Source organism: Neltuma alba, unplaced genomic scaffold (assembly GCF_004799145.2).
Source record: "Neltuma alba isolate B1F8T4 unplaced genomic scaffold, ASM479914v2 tig00002584_pilon, whole genome shotgun sequence".
Classification (NCBI taxonomy): domain Eukaryota; kingdom Viridiplantae; phylum Streptophyta; class Magnoliopsida; order Fabales; family Fabaceae; genus Neltuma; species Neltuma alba.
In genome coordinates this window covers 38,886-58,148 of record NW_021632928.1, presented here as the reverse complement: position 1 = coordinate 58,148, position 19,263 = coordinate 38,886, and the positions used below count along the sequence as shown (strand labels likewise).

Genomic DNA, 19,263 nt, shown 5'->3' with positions numbered 1-19,263 from the left:
GTAATATTCTTTCAGATGAATTGCAGTTTCAAGCTAATTTTGCATAATAAATTAAAGTCGTGTTTGAGTTTTTGTTTTATGACTTGGTTCCTCGAAAAAGATAACAAAGCTAGAAAAGAACAACAGAAAAATATAAATGGTCCTCTGCATCCATCGTTCATCATGGTTGAGGACTGTGAAGCCTATTATTCAAATTATACTATGGGTTTTGTGTTGGCCTGTGTCGATTCTTGAGGTAGATGGTTTTAGACTGACCAGCTGTTTATGTCAAATTTTGATTATCTTTTCCTTGTTTAGGCAACCATATATCAGCAAAAGGCCCTGGATATAAACGAGAGGGAGCTTGGGCTTGACCATCCAGACACCATGAAAAGCTACGGGGATCTCTCTGTCTTTTATTATCGTCTGCAACACATGGAGCTGGCTCTGAAGTAAGAAAAAAGTGGTTTGTTGTACTAGTATTATTTCTAGGCGATGACTTTCTGTTGATTATTTTAAATCTGAACAAATTTTTATGTTTGTATATTATCAAATCCCTTTAATTCCATCCCTATCACAACCAATTAACCAATTGCTCAGATACCCTTCATTTTAGAACTACTTATCATGGGCCATTTCTTCTCCTCATTGAATTTAATGTATCCTTTGGCAGGTATGTCAACCGTGCTCTCTTCCTTCTTCACTTCACATGCGGACTGTCTCATCCAAACACAGCCGCAACATATATAAATGTGGCTATGATGGAAGAGGGTATGGGAAATGTTCATGTGGCGCTCAGATATTGCATGAAGCTCTTAAATGCAACAAAAGATTGTTAGGAGAAGATCATATCCAGGTCTCTCTCCTTCCCTTCGCTTATTTGTTTGAGAATATTACATGTCCCCTTCCCTAATGGCTGGCACGAAGTTTTTATATGATGTTATTCATGTTTTAGACTGCTGCGAGCTTCCATGCCATTGCCATAGCTCTTTCATTGATGGAAGCTTATTCCCTGAGTGTACAACACGAACAAACGACCCTTAAGATACTCCAAGAAAAGCTTGGACCTGAAGATCTTCGTACGCAGGTCATTAGTTTTCTTAAGGTTTTAAACTTTAAGGGTGTGTTTATTGTTGAAAAGTTTGTGTCGACTGTCTTGGAGTGAACTCTAAGGAAGGATTTCCCCATAAAGGCGGTGACAATTAATGTTTGGTGTGGCCTATTCTTTTTTTTCCCCAATGCAGGATGCTGCTGCATGGCTCGACTATTTTGAATCAAAAGCAATAGAGCAACAAGAAGCAGCTAAAAATGGAACTCCAAAGCCTGATGCATCCATTGCAAGTAAAGGTCACCTTAGGTACTGATATGGTACTGAAATAGTATTACTTGGTTTCAAATGGAATTTATATTTCTGGACACAAATATGTAACCATTTTTTGCAGTGTATCAGATCTCCTGGATTTTATTAATCCTGAACAAGAGCCCAAAGGAAATGACACTCAGAGGAAACAGCGACGTGCAAAGGTGGGCATATATATTTCTAGCTGTCCTTGATAGTACATATATCTTCCTTCATGTGTTTGTATGTAACCCACTGATCCCTATGGTTCTGACTGAATTCATATCTTGTGCTCAAGATGTGGAGGACTAACTTATTTTTCCTTGCTAAAAATTACATGTTTTCCCTAGGCTCAAGGCCCCTTGCCTTCCTATAATTACTTTAGAGCACGTAAGGCTTTTGCTCGTTATGAGTTAAAATTGGATTGCATTCGGCATATTATATTCTTTTGGAGCTTGCTTGGAGTTTTTTATACCTAGCAGAACTCAAAAACAGATGCATTCTGAATATAGTGTCATTTAAACTTACTTGACATTCGTGTTTTTTATATATGATGTAGCAGATACACCCAATCATGGATAAAAACCATCAACAACACGATGATTCAATAGCTGACGAGAACATTCCCTTAGATGGATCAAAAGATGATAGAAGTATGGAAGAGGGCAACACTCAAGCAACTCAAGTCACGCTTCATTCTGAAGAACTGAAAGAAAATGATGAATTCACTAGATATGTGCCTGAGACGAGTGAAGTTGTTGAGGAAATATCCTCTGATGAAGGGTGGCAAGAAGCCAATTCTAAAGGGCGGTCAGGAAACACAGCCAACCGCAAGTTTGGTCGGAGGAGACCTCGTCTTGCAAAGCTGAGGATTAATAGCTCTGAGAATTACATCGTCAGAGAAAGCAGTTACAGGAATGACATAACATCGCCACATAAATTAACTCCAAAACTCACTTCAGCCGCAATATCTTCGCCTGGACAATTAAAAGGTAGAAGCTCCACTTTAAAAGAGGAACCTGTAAATCATTCAACGAGAGCTTCAGCGTCCAAATATTCCTCTACTCCAGCAGTTCTTAGTCCTTTGGCTTCAAAGTCTATATCTTACAAAGAAGTGGCGCTGGCACCACCAGGTACTGTTTTAAAGCCCCTGTTAGAGAAAGCTGAAGTGGACAATGTAAAGACTGAAAGCGAGAAGTGCAATGCAACTGAAGAAAGCTGCCAAAGCTCTGTAGTTGAAGCAGTTTCTGAGCAAGATGAAAAGGAGGGGACTTGTGAACCTGACATTCAAAGAGAAAATAGAGAAAATTCTGCATCAGAAGTTGAGGAGGGGTCACTCTCTTCTGATCAGGCAAAACCTGAAGAAACCAATGGTAGCAAGCTTTCAGCAGCAGCGGAGCCATTCAACCCAGGAACGCTGTTTAGGGCTCAACATTTAAATTCGGTTCCCATCACAAACATTTATGATACCAATGCCAGTCAAGGCATGCCGGTGGATCCTGTGCTTCCTCCCGTTGCTGCTAGGGTCCCCTGCGGGCCCAGGTCACCTCTATACTATAGAACCAACTATACTTTCAGCATGAAACATGGTTATTCAAAAAATAACACTCCTACCAGGGAAAGTATTGGATCCGGGGCTCCAACAATCATGAATCCACATGCACCTGAGTTTGTTCCCAGAAAAGTTTTGCAAACGGAGACCAATGATGCCAATTCCTTGGGGACAAATATGGCAGAAAACAACAATATGGATGAAAAAATCAGCGAGGATTTGAAGGAAAGTTCTCCAAGAAAGCGTGTTTCTGGATATGAGAAGTCAGAGCTAGCTAGGCAGATATTGCTGAGCATGCTTGTGAAATCAGTTCAGCAAAATATTGATTCTGCTGATGAATCCAAAGTCAGTGAAGAAAAAAGCGACAAAATGGAAAATTCTTCTGACGCAATAGCCAAAGACAGCGCTATTATAAAAATCTTACATACGAATGAAGGGAAAAAAAAGATAAATCCCCAATCAAATGAAAGCGAAGAGCAAGAAAAAACAGATGCAGCCAATAAGAACAACGGAGATGAAGGGTTTATAGTGGTCACTAAGAAAAGAAGGAGCAGGCAGAAGTTCACAAATGGAGTTTCAGATTTGTGCAATCAGCAGTCCATCTGTGCTTCAGTCCGTTGAGGAGTTGTTTAAATTAAATGGCATTCCCAATAAGCCATTAGGTTGTCTAGTCATCTGAGGTTATCTTGACAATATACTCTCTAACAAGGTATAAATCCCTTGGTTTACGAGCTTTGGCCATTGATTGCCAGCGCATTTTTTTCCCTGGTCAATTTAGGAGGCGGCTTCTTGAATCTCCACTCCGTAGTTCTTATAGTAAAATTTTCCTCAGGATATTTTGTTTTATCGAATAAATATTCAATTGGCAAGTTCAGTTCATTTTGTTATAACTGTTTCTGGAAATGGCTACTCTCTGGTTAGTAAAAAGACTGCTGCTGTTGTAGACGGTTGGGTTAAGCTTAATTACTCAGATTTGATCATTTTTAAAAGTACAAATTAATCTGTACTATTGAAATTTAATCAGATGGCACAGTAGAGAGTAACTCATTGAAGAGAATTCAAGACCCGGATTTTGCTCATCTGGGTAGCTTGTTGCATTCCCTTCATAGGAAGAACGTTGAGTCATTGTTGCTCGTTTTTGGATGAAAGGTATAATTAGAGCATCACTGAATCACTTTTAATTTATTTTAAACAATTTGGATATTAAAGTTGAGACACGTCACATCTAAGTGGGTTAGAATCACTACCTAGTAGGGAGTGCACTGGCTTGAAGATGAAAATACATTGCAATGATTATGATCATAATGGTGCATTATGAGTTTTTTGGACTTTGGCAGCTAGCTGCTAGTTAGCTACATTCTCTCCAACTCTCCGTTTTCAAAGGTGACCCTAAATTTAAATTGGGAAAAACAAGAAAGAAAAACGATCTAAGCTATTGGAGTGGTTAATTTATTTTATATTTTATATGTTTTTTTTTTGTCAAAATTAAATGTTCATGTAATTTTATGTGGTGTGGTTTCAGTAATAATGTTCTGGAGTTACATATTACATACTCATGTGGAAAATGAGTTTGATCATTTCGATAACCCCAGTTTTGAAATAATAGTCATACCCTCAAAGAAAGAATCTAGTTCAAGTTGTGTTTTCTGTACCAGAATTTGATCCCATATCACTATCCAGGTTAATATAAGGTTAAGGTTGTTAAGTGTATTAATATTATAATCAATTGACATAATTAATACGGATTAGGCTTAGCTTCAATTCTTAAGCTCCAAACCTATTCAAATGATCAAGAACAAAATTTAGGTATACTTGATTATATCCTATTAGGTCTGATTCTTCCTTCAAATCTTGTCATGTGTTCCTTTTATTACTAAAAATAGTTTAGCAAAATTTTGAAATCTTATTATGAAGAAAAGTCTATATACTGAAAATTTGATTAGAGAATTTGGACCTAATGGATATAAGAAAATAAATCTAAATTTTGCAATAATAGAAGATCATGACATTTTTTGGGCTTTTTTATTTTTAATTTTTTGGCCTGAAGATCACAACATTGTTTATTTCTTAATTAAAGCAGATAGCCTCAAATCAGATGGGAATGAGATAATCTGATATCTTTTTCAAAGGAAAGCAAACATGTCCTTTTCAAACAAAAATATGTGAGCTTTGTTTCATTACAAAAACAAAATCTGTGAGCTTTTTGGCTTTTTCTATTTCTTTCCCTTCTCATTTGTTTCAATGGAAAGTCAACAATGCCATCATCTAAAGGGCTTTTGCTGTGTCCCTTAATTAGTGCTTCATTATTTTACCACTAAATCATTACCATACAATAAAAGTATTCATAAATTTACACTAAAAGTTACCAAAAAATTGCATTAAAAGTCTGTCAAAAAGTGAGAATGACTTTTTAGCTATATTTGGTTATCACTGGAAAACAGTTTTTTATAACATAAGCCATTAAAGTATCAATTTTATTTTGATGGCCCAAAAAAAAACAATTTTGTTCAACTAGTTTGGAAGGCATATATAGGTTACAAAAACAATGGCTAAATTGATTAATTAATGTCCTTATATTTTGGGGAAAAAATAACATCCTGAATTAATATTTTACACTTTTATTTTTAATTAATTAATTAATTTCATGAATTCAAATGCTATACCACATTAACAATTGTAAAAAGTCGTGAAACTTGAAAAGAATCGAAGGGAGCCAACTACCAAGTTCGGATTCCTTCATATTCAATATGAATAAAATAAAATGTCATTTTAATGCAAAAAGATGAAAGGGGTAGGAGAATAGACATTATTTTGAAGTGTGATTTTTAGTAGCGAAAAATAGATATAATAAGTATTTATTTACTATTTTGAATGTCTATAGCTTAAGTTATGGGATTTTAAAATTGAATAAGGGAATTGTGGAGAGGAGAAATTTGAGAAAATATTTCTGATTTACTTTTATGTTACAAGCATTGGGACTCCCCGCTCAGCTAACCCCAAGAAATATACATAAATATATGTAACCAAAAAGGTTTACACGTAAAGACCACAAGAATTAATCCGAAATTAATCTCTATAATTACACATTACGGAACCTTTGAAAGCTATGAGAAAAATAGCGAAAAAAAGGGGATATTAAATATTATGTATTGGGGCAAAAAATATTATTCATTTAGGAGTTATACTATATTCATCCACAAAAAATAAGGTTATACCCTTTCAGACATATTTTCTGGCGGAACATTTCTTTGTATTTGCTAGAACTCTAATATTATATCTTTTATTTATAATATATTGGTATTTTTATTAAAAAAGAAATAATATTATACTGTTCATAACAACAATTTGTTTTTAACTTTGTAATCTACACCCTTCAATATCCAATCAATTATTAATCACCTTGAGTGGCGGAAATTATCAGCTAAGTACAAAATCATGGATATTCAATATCAAATATAAAAACATAAAATCATTCTACTGGCTTTGCTCTATAATATAAGAATTAGTTTGATTTTTAATTTCGTCCTAAATATAAAATTTCAATTTATTTTTTCTCTCATATTTATTTATTTTTTTCAAAGTAATCCTTGTAGTATTTGCGCACGTTAAAGATTTCCATCAAATAATAGTTCTAGTTAACACACATAATTAGTGAGGGTATTCTGAGAAAGACAACATCTATTTATTACTCTCCGCATCTCTTTTTATAAACAATAACTATTATCTTCCTTTTGTCTCTAAATATAAGCAACATTTACAAGTTATCTTAAATTTTTGTAGCAATTTTTCTATTTGAATTTGCCCCTATTAATTACTTTTTTTTAGTAGAATTAATTACTTATTTTAATACTCAATTTTTCATACCACCATCTCTCTATCACACATTCTCTCTCTTTCATATTTTCTTATTCTCTTTCTTATATTCTCTTCCCTATAAATAAGGATATTTTGGAGAACTCCCAATTTCTACATATTTATTGTCTTGAACCAATTTTAATTAATTTTTTTTATCTATATGATGGAGTCCAAAGTTGCTTATATAAAAAGACATAGGGAATACAAATAACTAACTTAATAAACTTTCTTAATCTACTCAAATTAGTCAATTAGCTTTTATATTGAGAATTGAAAAATGTAATATTAAATAATAAAATTTATAGCAGGCATACTATTAGCAAATTATGAAGTGCATGAATCATTGTTCAATCTTATTATACTTCACAAAAAAACATGTTATGTATGTGTATCTATATAATATATAACAAATCACATTATTTATAAATAATAAATAATATGACTTATTTTCCAATATCTCTAAATATGCCTATACAAACGTCATACATACATTTAGTTTTTTTTTTCCCCCTGAATGACAAGCTATGAGGAAACCATTAAAGAAGACAAAAGTTACTTAAATTAATTAACCGGCTGCAACATAAAAGAATATCAACAAATAAAAGAGGGTTAATATCATCTTAGGTCTTTAAAATTGGACACTGTTATGGTTTTGGCTCCTGAAATTTAAAACTAATGATTTTGATTCTTAAAATTGGATTTCACTTTAAATTTGGTCCTTAAGATTTAAAAGAAGTAGTCTTGGTTTCTGAAATTTAACCCCATTTCGATTTTGGTCTTTATTTTAAAAATTAAAGACACTATTTTAAGGACAAAATGTCTTAAGGCAGATCAAAATAAAATCAAATTTTAGGAACCAAAAATAAAATTTCAAATTTTAAGAATCAAAATTAAAACAAGGTCAATATTCAGACTAAAAATGGTATTAACCTATAAAATTAAAGAAAATAAAAAATATGAGCTGATTTATATAGTATATAGTAAGCCAATTGGTGTGCCTGAGTGTGTGTGTGTGTGTGTGTTGATCTCATGGTAATAAACTAATAAAAAGTTATGTTTCAATTCTAGTAACAATTTTGGCCAAAAAAAAAATCTAATAATAGGGATTCCTGGCATCCTCAGGAAGTTTGTACTGCTATACACCAATATTATCTTTGACAATCTTATTTGCTGCCCCTCCACTAAGTAACATCAAATAATTGAGCTTAAATTACTTATTTTTACATTAGCATTGATAATATACATGAATGTGATGGGAGAAAATATATAGGAAAATATTCAATGAAAAAAATCTTTTTTTTTTAATTGATTAGCTGCTGTTAGCCTGTTAGTCAAATTTAACCACTTTTTTAAAAAGATATAATTGTTAAAGTCGTTGTAATGATAATCACGAATATTTGATTCATTTAACGTAAAAGTGTTTTTTCAGAACTCATTGGGTTAACTTTGAATATAAGATTTTCAAATGAATAATTTGTCACTCAAATTATTAGTGCTCACTCATCTATTTAGATATATTTAATATGATTATGATTAAATTTAATATTTTTGTGATCATGCAATTACATATCATTAAATGACACAAAATTATCATATACCAATAGTTATCTTCCTGGAAAATTGGTCAAAAGTCTACGATTAGAAAAATAATCACGCAAAAATACCTAAATAACAAGATCCTTGAGTATGTACAGTTAAAAATGAGTGGCACATAACTAATAAAAAAGAGTTGCATCATAAAAGATAACTTCCACATAAGCCTTTAAAAAAATTTCAAGCACCTTTGCTCAACTAAGTTTCTTGTCGAGGATTTTTTACTATTTTTTTTTAAATTTATTCCCCACTTCTCTTTTTTTAAATATATAAAATCACTTTTTTATTATTATAATAAAGAAATTTTATTCGACTATATATCATCTTGTTCACTATTTAATCTTTTTTCAAACCAACGACATGAATTTAAAAGAAATCAATTTTCAATGCTTCTATGGTTCTTAATTAATGTAAGAATTACTTAATTAATTTAACTAAATTAAGAAAATTAAATAAATTACTTCATTCTAATACATGTGATATGATCGCCATAAAATAACTTTATATGACATTAAATTATTATATGTCAGCTTGTAAGTTAGATATAACATTAGTTTGTAAAAATAATAAATATAAAAGATAAAATAAATTAAGATCTTATATGTCAGTTTATAAGCAAATAATATGTTACAAAAATAGTATCATCATTTTTTTATAAAAAGAATCATGTATATCATCTGTTCTGAAATAAGAAGATTATGTTATATTGAATTGACACATATAATTTAAAAAAGAAATATAGGTGCAAATTCCCCTGACTCAAGTTTGGGGAAAAAAAATTAACATGATTCAAACTAGAATATATAAAGAAAATCACTTAAGAATATGGTGACGCAAATAAGCAGCAAAATTTGACATAAAGTGATGACAGTGAATTAATAGCGATGGCAATTTAATAATTTATGCGCCTCAAGCTTGACTTTGTCTCTAGTTTTGGAATTGTTCTTTTTTTTCTCTCTCCTAATTACAACTAAAATTAGTTGTTTCCTAAAATTGCAGAGTTCTTCTTCCCAATTCACGTAAAAGAAAAATACAAATTTAAACCGCATGTTTTCAAATTCAATTCAATTAACCAAAATTCTTCTCGTGTATGATCAATATAAAAAAAATATAAATTATAGTCTTTACAAATTATTAGTTGTGCAATTTACTTCTAACTTTCATGCAATAATGCGTAAAACAAACAAGCCTGCTTATGGTTATTTATTAATCACTATGGTTCCTTTTTCTTTTTAATTATCTGGCTCACCTTTTTTTTCATTTTTAAACAAATAAAAGTTTAACTCTCTCTTTTTTTTTCTTTTTTTTTAAAGTTTGGCCTATATCAGAAGCAAGGCCATTCTGTGATTCACTTGAGAATCTTGCTAGATCCAGAAACTTAGAACCAACACAAAGAATTGTAAAAAAAAAAAAAACGCTGATAATAGTAGGAAGAAGAATAATTTGATGAACTCCTTAAAAGAGAATTATTCTATGAACCTTGCAAGCTTTCCATTTTAGAGAACCTCGTATCTAACTCTTTCTTATTTGAGGTAATTGTTGAAAACAACCACAAATACATATATATATTGTAAACACATTAATTGAATTTATATATTACATTAAGTGTTGGAGTTTAATGATTCATTTGTATTTATAATATTTGCTAATACAATATAACAATTTTAATAAATTATACTCCTCCGGTCCTTATTATAAGACTCCATTTGACTTTTTATTTGGTTCTAATTATAAGACCTCAATCCATTTTGTCTCTTATATTTATGCATTTTTTTCCAAGATAATCCTTCTAATAATGATAGTTTTAGCTAATATACTTAATTAGCAAGGATATTTTAGGAATGACAACACTTATTTATTATAAATAACCAACTTAACTTACTTCCTTAATCTCCTCAAATAAGTCAATTGGGTCTTATAATTAGGACCGGAGGAGTAACATTTTTGAGTTATAAATAATAATACAATTCACTGTTTTTTTTTTTTTTTTGCCATCAATCCACTATATTGGTTTTTTACTCTCTGCATGGCAAGAAAACACAGATTGCCATAAACATGCAACATAATAAATGATATGATTCTCTGTTTGGTCTTCTTTTGGAAATAAAAGGTAAGATTGCGTGTGGAGCCTATAAACACTTTTCTCAGTTTTTATATCATAAACTATAAAACTATTACGTAGTTAAAAAGGAAAAAGAAGATAGAATAGAAATGTCTAATGCCCCACTGACCCTTTTCCCCCTGATTTTTCTTTTTAAAATTTTTCATTTTAAAGTTTTACAATGGTTTTAAATTTCACACCTATATATCTGCAAAATATATTACGTTTAATACATAAATAATTTCTGTCCTAGATATATATAAGATTCACTTTATAGTATAATTTACACTTACATTTAGGACCGGGGGAGTATCTACTAAAGAAATATTATATATATACTGAGAAATTATGAGTGAATTTGAAAAGAATTTGAGAAATTTAATTTATATATTAGATAAAGCTAGATTATAAGAAAATTTAAAGATAGAAAAATGTATAAACTCAATCTCTTAAAATTTTGGATTAAGATAATCTGGAGTGTTAACTTACTTACATACATACATCTTCCAGTGAAAATTATACATGTCCGACAATATCAGAGCTTAGCCATAACAAAAACTGATTTAAACACTATGAAAACTTGATCAGTAGCACTAAACCGATTTAATTACAAGATTAATTTAAAAGTCCATTGACAGGACAAAAAGCCAAAGATTAAAGCAGCAAAATCCCAGAAAACTAATAATAATACTAACAATAATAATAAAACTAAAATATTAATAATAAAAATTATTTTAATACTCAATCCGTAGAATACACGCAGGGAGGTTGGTGAGGGAGCTCTCAAGATTTTGTGGGTTCGTTATTGTGCGAAGGAGAATGCAGAGGAAACAGCGGCAACAGCTCCGGCTGAGAAGCTCGTGGCGTACTCAACGGACTTGGGTGTAAGAAGAACCCTTTCTCGGCGATGGCTCGTTCTTCCAACATCTCTAACGGCGACACCGGCGACGCTATCACCGTCGCCGATCCTCTGGTTCGAGCATACCAGGAGGGAGACAAGGAAGAATACGGCGAAGACGACGGAGAAGGGCCAGGGCTGGTGACGGTGAAGACGGGCCGTTGGGAGACTCCGATGCTGAGGTCCATCTTCCTGGCAGAGTGGCGGCGCTCATGGAGCTTGAAGGCGGGCTTCTTGGGCCCAACATCGGTTGTGGCGCCGAGGCGGGAAGGCAGAGTGATGGGGAGCCTGGGAGAGGAGGGGTCGTCGGAAGCTCCGGTGAGCTTTTGGACGACAGCCCGGAAGCTGGAGGCGTCGGCTTGCACGAAGGTGGTGTTGGCGGTATTGGGGTCGGATCCGTAGATGGGTGGGTGGTGGAATACGGTTGAGGTGCTGGTGGTAGTGGGGTGGGAAGAAGCCATGAAAGGGGGAGAGAGATTGGGTGAGAGATGAAGAGGAAGCGGGAAGAGGCGAATGAAAGTGCGAGGCAATATATAGGGCTTTAGAGAGAGAAGGGTAAAAATGTGGATGTAGTTTGAGAATTTGGGTTGGGTTTGCTTGAGGAGTGGTGTGTGGTGCAAGTGACTGTCAGAAGAGAAAAAGTACTGGAAGTTAAGTTAAGGACGCTTCACTTTGCCATCCCTTATTTGTCTCCTTCCTTGCTCTACACACGTTTTTCTTTTGGTTGGGCTGCAATTTCCCTTTCAATTTTCACTTAACAAGTGTTAGGTAGTTCGAGATGTATTATAAGCAGTTTTTCAATAATAATTTATAAAATATGAAATAAATATATAAGTAAAATTTTATCTTGATTTATCTGAAACATATCTATAAGTGATTATATATTATAAGTGATGCCAAAAAAGTACTTAAACATTCGAAATTTTTTTTAGTATAAATTTATCTCAAAAATTTAAAATTATAGCAGTGTTACCTCCTATTGTTAAAAATATTAATAATTAATATCATTATTTTAATGGTTAGCATTAGCTTTTTAATGGTATAAGGCAATATTATTACTATAACTTTAAACTTTGGAACCAAATTTATATCCACAAAAACTTCTGGATGTCTAGTATTTTTAAATAAAAACTTTTAAAGCAAATTTGCATCTAAATCCTCACAAAAATACATCATTGTGTCATGCTTTATAAGCATGGAGTTAAACATAATCGGCTCGGTCCGCACATCAATGAACTATGGTAAACAAGCGATTAGTTCTTTTGAGAGTTTCGAATGGATTAATCAGTTAAAACTTTATATTTTTCCTCTTTTAACTATGTTTGAAATGATATGTTTTGAGTTTAAAAAATAGCAGTTCATTATACTTATGCTTTAATAACTTCAGTTCATGGTAGATTATATATAATTTACAGGATTAATATTTTTTATTTATATAGTATTCTTTTTTAGATTATATATAAATGTTTTTTATATTTTAATTAGTTTTTTGGACAAAAGTATTTTAATCATTATTGAGTTTACCATTGTCTTGATGAATTTAATGATCAATCCAGTTTTTAATACCTTTTAGATTTTTGAATATATAATTAATACATATATTCCCATGGAAAAAAATTATTGGATAAAAATGCACCTAGCATCCTGAACTATTTTTGGAGCTATATCTAGTACGTTAAAATAATTTTGCTCCTAACGTATGTTATTACTGCTACCAACTACACCTTAACTAATTAGAATACTACAAATCAAGCAAATAAAGATGTAACATTTTAAAATTATATACTAATTTTATTTTTAATATAAGAGTTAGTTAACTAATTTGACTAGATTAAGAAAGTTTGTCAAGCTAGTTATATGTAATAAATAAGTGTTGTCTTCCTTAAAATACAATTACTAATTATGTGTATTAATTAGTTAAAACTATCATTTTATGGAATCATTAATATGTACAACCACTACAAGGACTACTTTGAAGAAATTAATAAATATAAAAGACAAAGTAGATTAAGATCTTATATTTAGGATTAAGTTAAATGTCAATAGCTCCTACGTTAAGGACCGAAGCTAGTATATAATACTACCTTCAGTCCTAATTATAAGAGCCAGTTAACTAATTTGAGAAAATTAAGGAAAGAAATTAAGTTAGTTATTTGTCATAAATAGGTGTTGTTTTTCTTAAAATATCCTTGCTAATCAAGTGTATTGGCTATAACTACCATTATTAAAAAGACTATCTTGGAAAAAAATATACAAATATTAGAAACAAAATATATTGGGGTCTTATATTTAGAACCAAAATAAAAATCAAATGAAGTCCTATATTAAGTAGCGGAGGTAGTAACTTCTCTTTGTACCCGATTCCATTATCTTGCTACCCGGCCTCAAATCCTTTACTTGATGTTCGTTTTATTGGTATTAGCTAACTAATGCTGGAGATATCTATTAAACAAGTAAGTAATTTTTACCGTCAACTTGCTGAAAATGATATTTAGTATTTACCCACATATATATTCAAGAGTTGATAAAAATAATCCTGAAATAAGTATATATGATAATTATTGTTTATGAGGGGAATGTTTGGGGAAAAAAACAATTAGTGTGTGTAAATACATATAATTATTTAAACTAATTAAATTATTACATCATGAAATTGCTAGTGACGTGGCCATGTTTTTTTTTAATATATACTATTAATTCCATGTCATCAAAACCTGAAAGGTTATTTGCAAGTTTCAAAGCAGTGAAAAAGGAAGAGAAATAAAGTGCAAAACTTTGGGATATGAGTGGAACTGAGTATCTTTTTTAAATACGAGCAAGTAAAGATTCATTATCATTAAGGTTGACCTTTTTAATCTGAGTCATTTTGAAGTTTAATTGCATATTCATATGCAAGCAACCTTGTTATACAAAACTAACTTTGTTCCAAACTATATATATGTAAATATACATATTTGTGTGTGTGTGTGTGACGGTCACAGAGGCATAGTAAGAAGCAGATGGAGGTAATAAGAACTTCAAAGTGGCCCCATATTAATTCATAACAGTATGAGGTAAGAATGGAATGATAAGATTAAATAAATAAACAAAGACTTTTACTTTGTCACTTTAAGTAATGAAGGGGTTGGAGAAGCATGGACCTAAGTTCTCCTTTTTCCCCCTCTTCCTTCACCTGATGGGTGGAATTTACCTACCCATTACGCTTTACCCAGGTTAAACATTATATATATATATATATGCACCCATTACACTTGCCCAAGGTTAAACATTATATATATATATATATATATATATAATATGTACGACACTTAACAATGTGTTAACGGTTAAGCGTCATAAACTAAGTGCATGTAAGTAACATATTAAAAACTTAAAAATCATTAAAAAAAACTGAAAAATTGTGAATATAAAGAAAAATATATATAATATTTCTAAAAAAAATCTAATGTATAATCTAACTTTAATTTATCGTTAACTCTTTCATTTTTACTAACAAAAAAGTTAGGAATATAAAAATATTCGATGTTGTTAAAAAATTTTGCCCATAGTTTTTTCCAGCTAGTTCAATCCCATTCTACATTTAGTAAACGGATTAGTCAAAGATTGAATCTAGTCAGGTCCTCGTTGGGAGGAAGATCATGTATTTAAGGTAATTGTGTCTGTGTGTGTTTCTTTTGATCCCAGTTAAAAAAAAAAAAAAAAGAAAGCAAAGTGTTGGTGTCACTTACATTATAAAATTTCTATAATCTAATAAAACGAAATTATTAAAATACAAGTATGACTAATTACTATATTTTATTTTCAACTCAAAATGAGTTCATTAAGTTAGGGGAGGGGAATGTAAAATTCACCAAGTCATTAACCGGTGAAAAACTCTTAACTAAATCAATCACTAAACTAGTTCATTGGTTCACCAATAATAGCGGGAAAAAATGGATTTTCATAACCAAGCACTTAACCTTACGCAAGAAGGTCGAGTTACACTCAGCTTTCCACCATAGCTAAGTGACCTCTATCTAAGTTTAAGTGAAAAAATATATATGGTGAAAAATAAAGATCTTGGTTGAAATAATGATAACAACCTTTAAAATTAACCTCTCAATGGTAATTTATAAAATATGAGAGTAATTTTATGTCATGTAACATATTTAAAAGATTAAAAAGAAAATGGTGGCCCATATATTAAAATTTCAAAGAGGGTAAGGTGGCAGACAAGGAATGATGACAGGGTTTGCAGAGTCAGAGAAGCATTGAAGAAAAGAGAGAGAGTTTGGTCAGAGTGTCTCAGAGAATCTTTATGTGTCTTGTAATTCTTTCTTGTTCTTGTTGTTGTTCTTCTTATGGGTCCAATTCTTTTCGAATTTTCCAACTGTTTTCTCTCACTTTCTGAGCAATTTTCCTTCTTGTCTTGATAGATTGCGTGAGAAACTGGGGCTTTGACAATTGATGACACAGAAAAAGAAAAAGAGTGTTTTTGTGAGAGTTGGTTCCTTCCGGTTTGGTTGCTTCTTCGTACGTTGTTTCGTTTTGGATTTGGTTACTACTGAACGAGCTGCCACTTTTTTGACATTTTCAGTTCCTTCCTCTTCCACGAGTCTTCCCTCTCTCTTTCCTCCTCTTTCTCAAACCAGCCTCCCTTTCACATCATCATCAACCCCATAAGCGTTATTATTCCCATCAATATTTCATCTTTTGTTTAATTTTAAAAAATACATTATTCCCTACATTATAGAATATGAAGAGGCATAAATATTAATAAACAGTTTATTGTCTAAAAATGTGTATATATTTCCTATTTTATCTCTAATACAGATATGTGGTTGAGCCTATTATTATTGCTGTTCAACAGAATCCTCCTAATTTATTACTTTAAGTATTTGATAACAAAAAGAGTAGGGAGCCATCAATAACTTTATAACCTATTGGTACCGAAGGTTTCTTATAGGCGAGAAGTAGCAAGTTAATCTCGCTTGTAATTTCAATCTCTTAATTTGGAAGAGAGATTGAGTCGATAGGTCAAGTTCAGTCTTACTTGTAATTTCAAATTCTTAATTTAGAAGAGAGAGCAGATGACTCAGGGTCTACCAAATTATCCATATTCATAATTAACCGTAAAGCTAAAAGAATTTTTACAAGAAAAAATCCTTACAAATTATCATAGAACAAAAAACCCTGGTTCAGTTCGGTTTGGATATTGAACTGTGGGGAGTTGAACCGGTGTAAATCGATAATAAACTGGTTTGGATAATTATATTGTTATTTGTCCTTTTTTTTATTCAACTCCTAATATCTCAACCCCTATAAATTTTAATGATGATTTTGGTATCAATGATTATTAATTTTAGTCAATGATAAATCATAAAGATCAAAATTCTCAATACTGTTATGCTTTGTTATTGTTATAATCAAACTATTGTTATATCTTCTTATTAGTGATTATTAATATTGTTATATTTTGTTATTTTTAGTTAAATTATATTATTTTAATATGACTGGTTGGACTCCGAGTTGATCCCGGTCTGACCAACTGACACTTGAACCAATACCTCAACTAGTTTAATGTCCGGTCCCCTTTTTTGTTTCTTGCAAATTATAAATTAACAAGATTCTCATATTGTTAATGAAATTTGAACCAAGTCTCTTATTAGATATGAATTGCATTCATGCCACATTTACCGCCATTTGTGGCTGCTCTTCAATCATGTCTTTGACTTTTACAAGTCTTCACATATATATTTGAGTCCACATTTCCGATTTGGTCCCAAACATGATTTAAAAAAGAAAGAAAAGACTGATTTGATATATTTTGTATATACATATTGGTGTATACCTTCTTCTCATTGGGCCAGTGAAATTTATAATGAAGTACATGCAAGTGGTGAATTATATCTTATTAAATTTTATTTTTACCTTCAATGATAGGAATGTTCTCGAAAGGGAAAGGGAGAAGTCTAATGTGGGTCTTCTGAGAAAGGCCATAAATGTTTCGCGCGACACGCTATGTCTGATTGTCTTCATTGGGAATTTTCATATTTATTTTAAAAACCTTGAAAATTTACGTTGCCAAATTACTCACCCGATTTATTTTTGTTAAATATTAAAATTTTGGTTAATATTGAAATTTAGACAGTATTTCGGTTCAATAGAAATGTAGTGGGTAGTAATTATAATAACCAATATTGATAGGCCATGAGTCGATGACTCATCTCACACCAAACACCTCTTTATATCTTAATTTGAATAAAAGATTGTGAATTCAATGCTCCATGGATATGAGTATGTGAATTTCTGTTATTGGGTGAAGAATATAAGAAAAATGTGGAAAAACATTAGATGTCACTAGTGATGTTCATTTGTCTCTTGTCCTCACATCCCGTCCGGGTCCCAATCGTTTAGGGACGGAATAACGATGTCTTGAGACAGGACGGGACTAGAGTGTTTCGTCTCAATTTCGTCTCAATATATTATCTTTTTAAATTTTATAAATTTATTTTACTTTATTATTAATATAATAATATTATAACTTTATAATTATATTGTCTATAATTTATAAGCTTTTCTGACTTGGTTATATGATGTTTTTTAGGGGATATTTTGAGTTTATATATTTTCTATCTTTCAAATAGAAATATTTTTCTTTGTTGATTTTCTATTATTGCCATTTTTTTGGCAAATTCTTTTTTTTTTACATTTTTTACTATGAGTTTTTATGATCTAAATACATTTAGTTTTGAAATGAAAAGATTAAAAAAATTAATAAAAATAAATGAAACGATCCAGTCCCATCCTGGTTATGTCCCGTTTCGAACAGGATGGGACACTATTGGAATGGGATGGAAAACAGGACCGAAAAACTGTCCGATTCCAATTATTGAAATAGGACCAAGATAAGGTTGTCCCAATCCTGTCTCATAAACACCTCTAGATATCACTATGCATACATCTTGCTCGTAATCTTCATGGAAACTTATATCAATTAAGTTAAGTTATCTAATTACACTCGTTATTTTACAATTAATAATTGTTAAAATACACATGTGCATTTGCAAATTCATATATGAATGTTTCTATTTTTATATCAATTCCTATAATACTCTTTTCGATTCTAAATATAAGACTCATTTTACAATATAAATCACATTATAAATTGGGTCTTATATTTAACACCGGAAGAGCATATAATTTTTGATAAATTTCATTTGAATACTTATTATTTTACTAATATTAGTTATTAAAATGTGTGTGTGCGCTTATAAATTTATACTTATGAACTTGACATAAGTATCGTCCCAATGAGTGCTTGTTTGGAACTGTTTATTATAAGCATGTTTATACAAATTTAAATATAATTTTTTTTATATATTTACTTTGTATATTATAAATTATAATTAAAATGCTGCTTTAATTTTGAAAACTCCCGTCGCAATTTCAAACATTGACCCAAAAAAATCGCAATGCCAACCCTAAATATGCTCTCGTTGATTATGTTTGAGAAAGAAATGACACGTCAGTCCTATCAACATGCTATGTTTCTTATCTCCCAAATTTTGATAATAAATTTCGTGAAGCAACTATTACGTATTCTTTGGAGGACAAAGACCCAAAAAAAAAAAAAACTTGCCACGCATTCAACTAAAGAGACTATAACGACCAATTAGCTTCATTTTAAGAATATTATTCTTAAAATATTTTTAAAAATTAGTTTAAAATGATTTATATACAGCATCATAGACACGCAAATCATGAAATTCCAATACCGTGGAAAACAAAATTTGCAAGAAGTCAAAATTGTGCTTCTTTGTTTCATGTAAATGGAAATCTTTACGAAGCAACCTGTCTAGGATTGAGCAAGACTAAGTGACGATATATAGTTTGAGTCTCTCACTACTTTGAAATTTACGTAACATCCTAATCATGTGCCATAATTCAAATAATTAATAGATTTT

General features: G+C 31.1%; 1 protein-coding gene and 1 pseudogene across 1 annotated transcript; one reads left to right on the top strand and one right to left on the bottom strand.

Annotated features, from left to right (window-relative positions):
- Positions 1–297: 297 nt before the first annotated feature.
- On the top strand, positions 298–3,773 carry LOC114733188 (protein TSS-like; annotated as a pseudogene).
- A 7,429-nt stretch (positions 3,774–11,202) lies between these two features.
- LOC114733179 (VQ motif-containing protein 11-like) lies at positions 11,203–11,778 on the bottom strand. The gene has a single exon (XM_028920588.1). The coding sequence runs from the start codon at positions 11,776–11,778 to the stop codon at positions 11,203–11,205; it is 576 nt and encodes a 191-aa protein (XP_028776421.1).
- Positions 11,779–19,263: the final 7,485 nt, after the last annotated feature.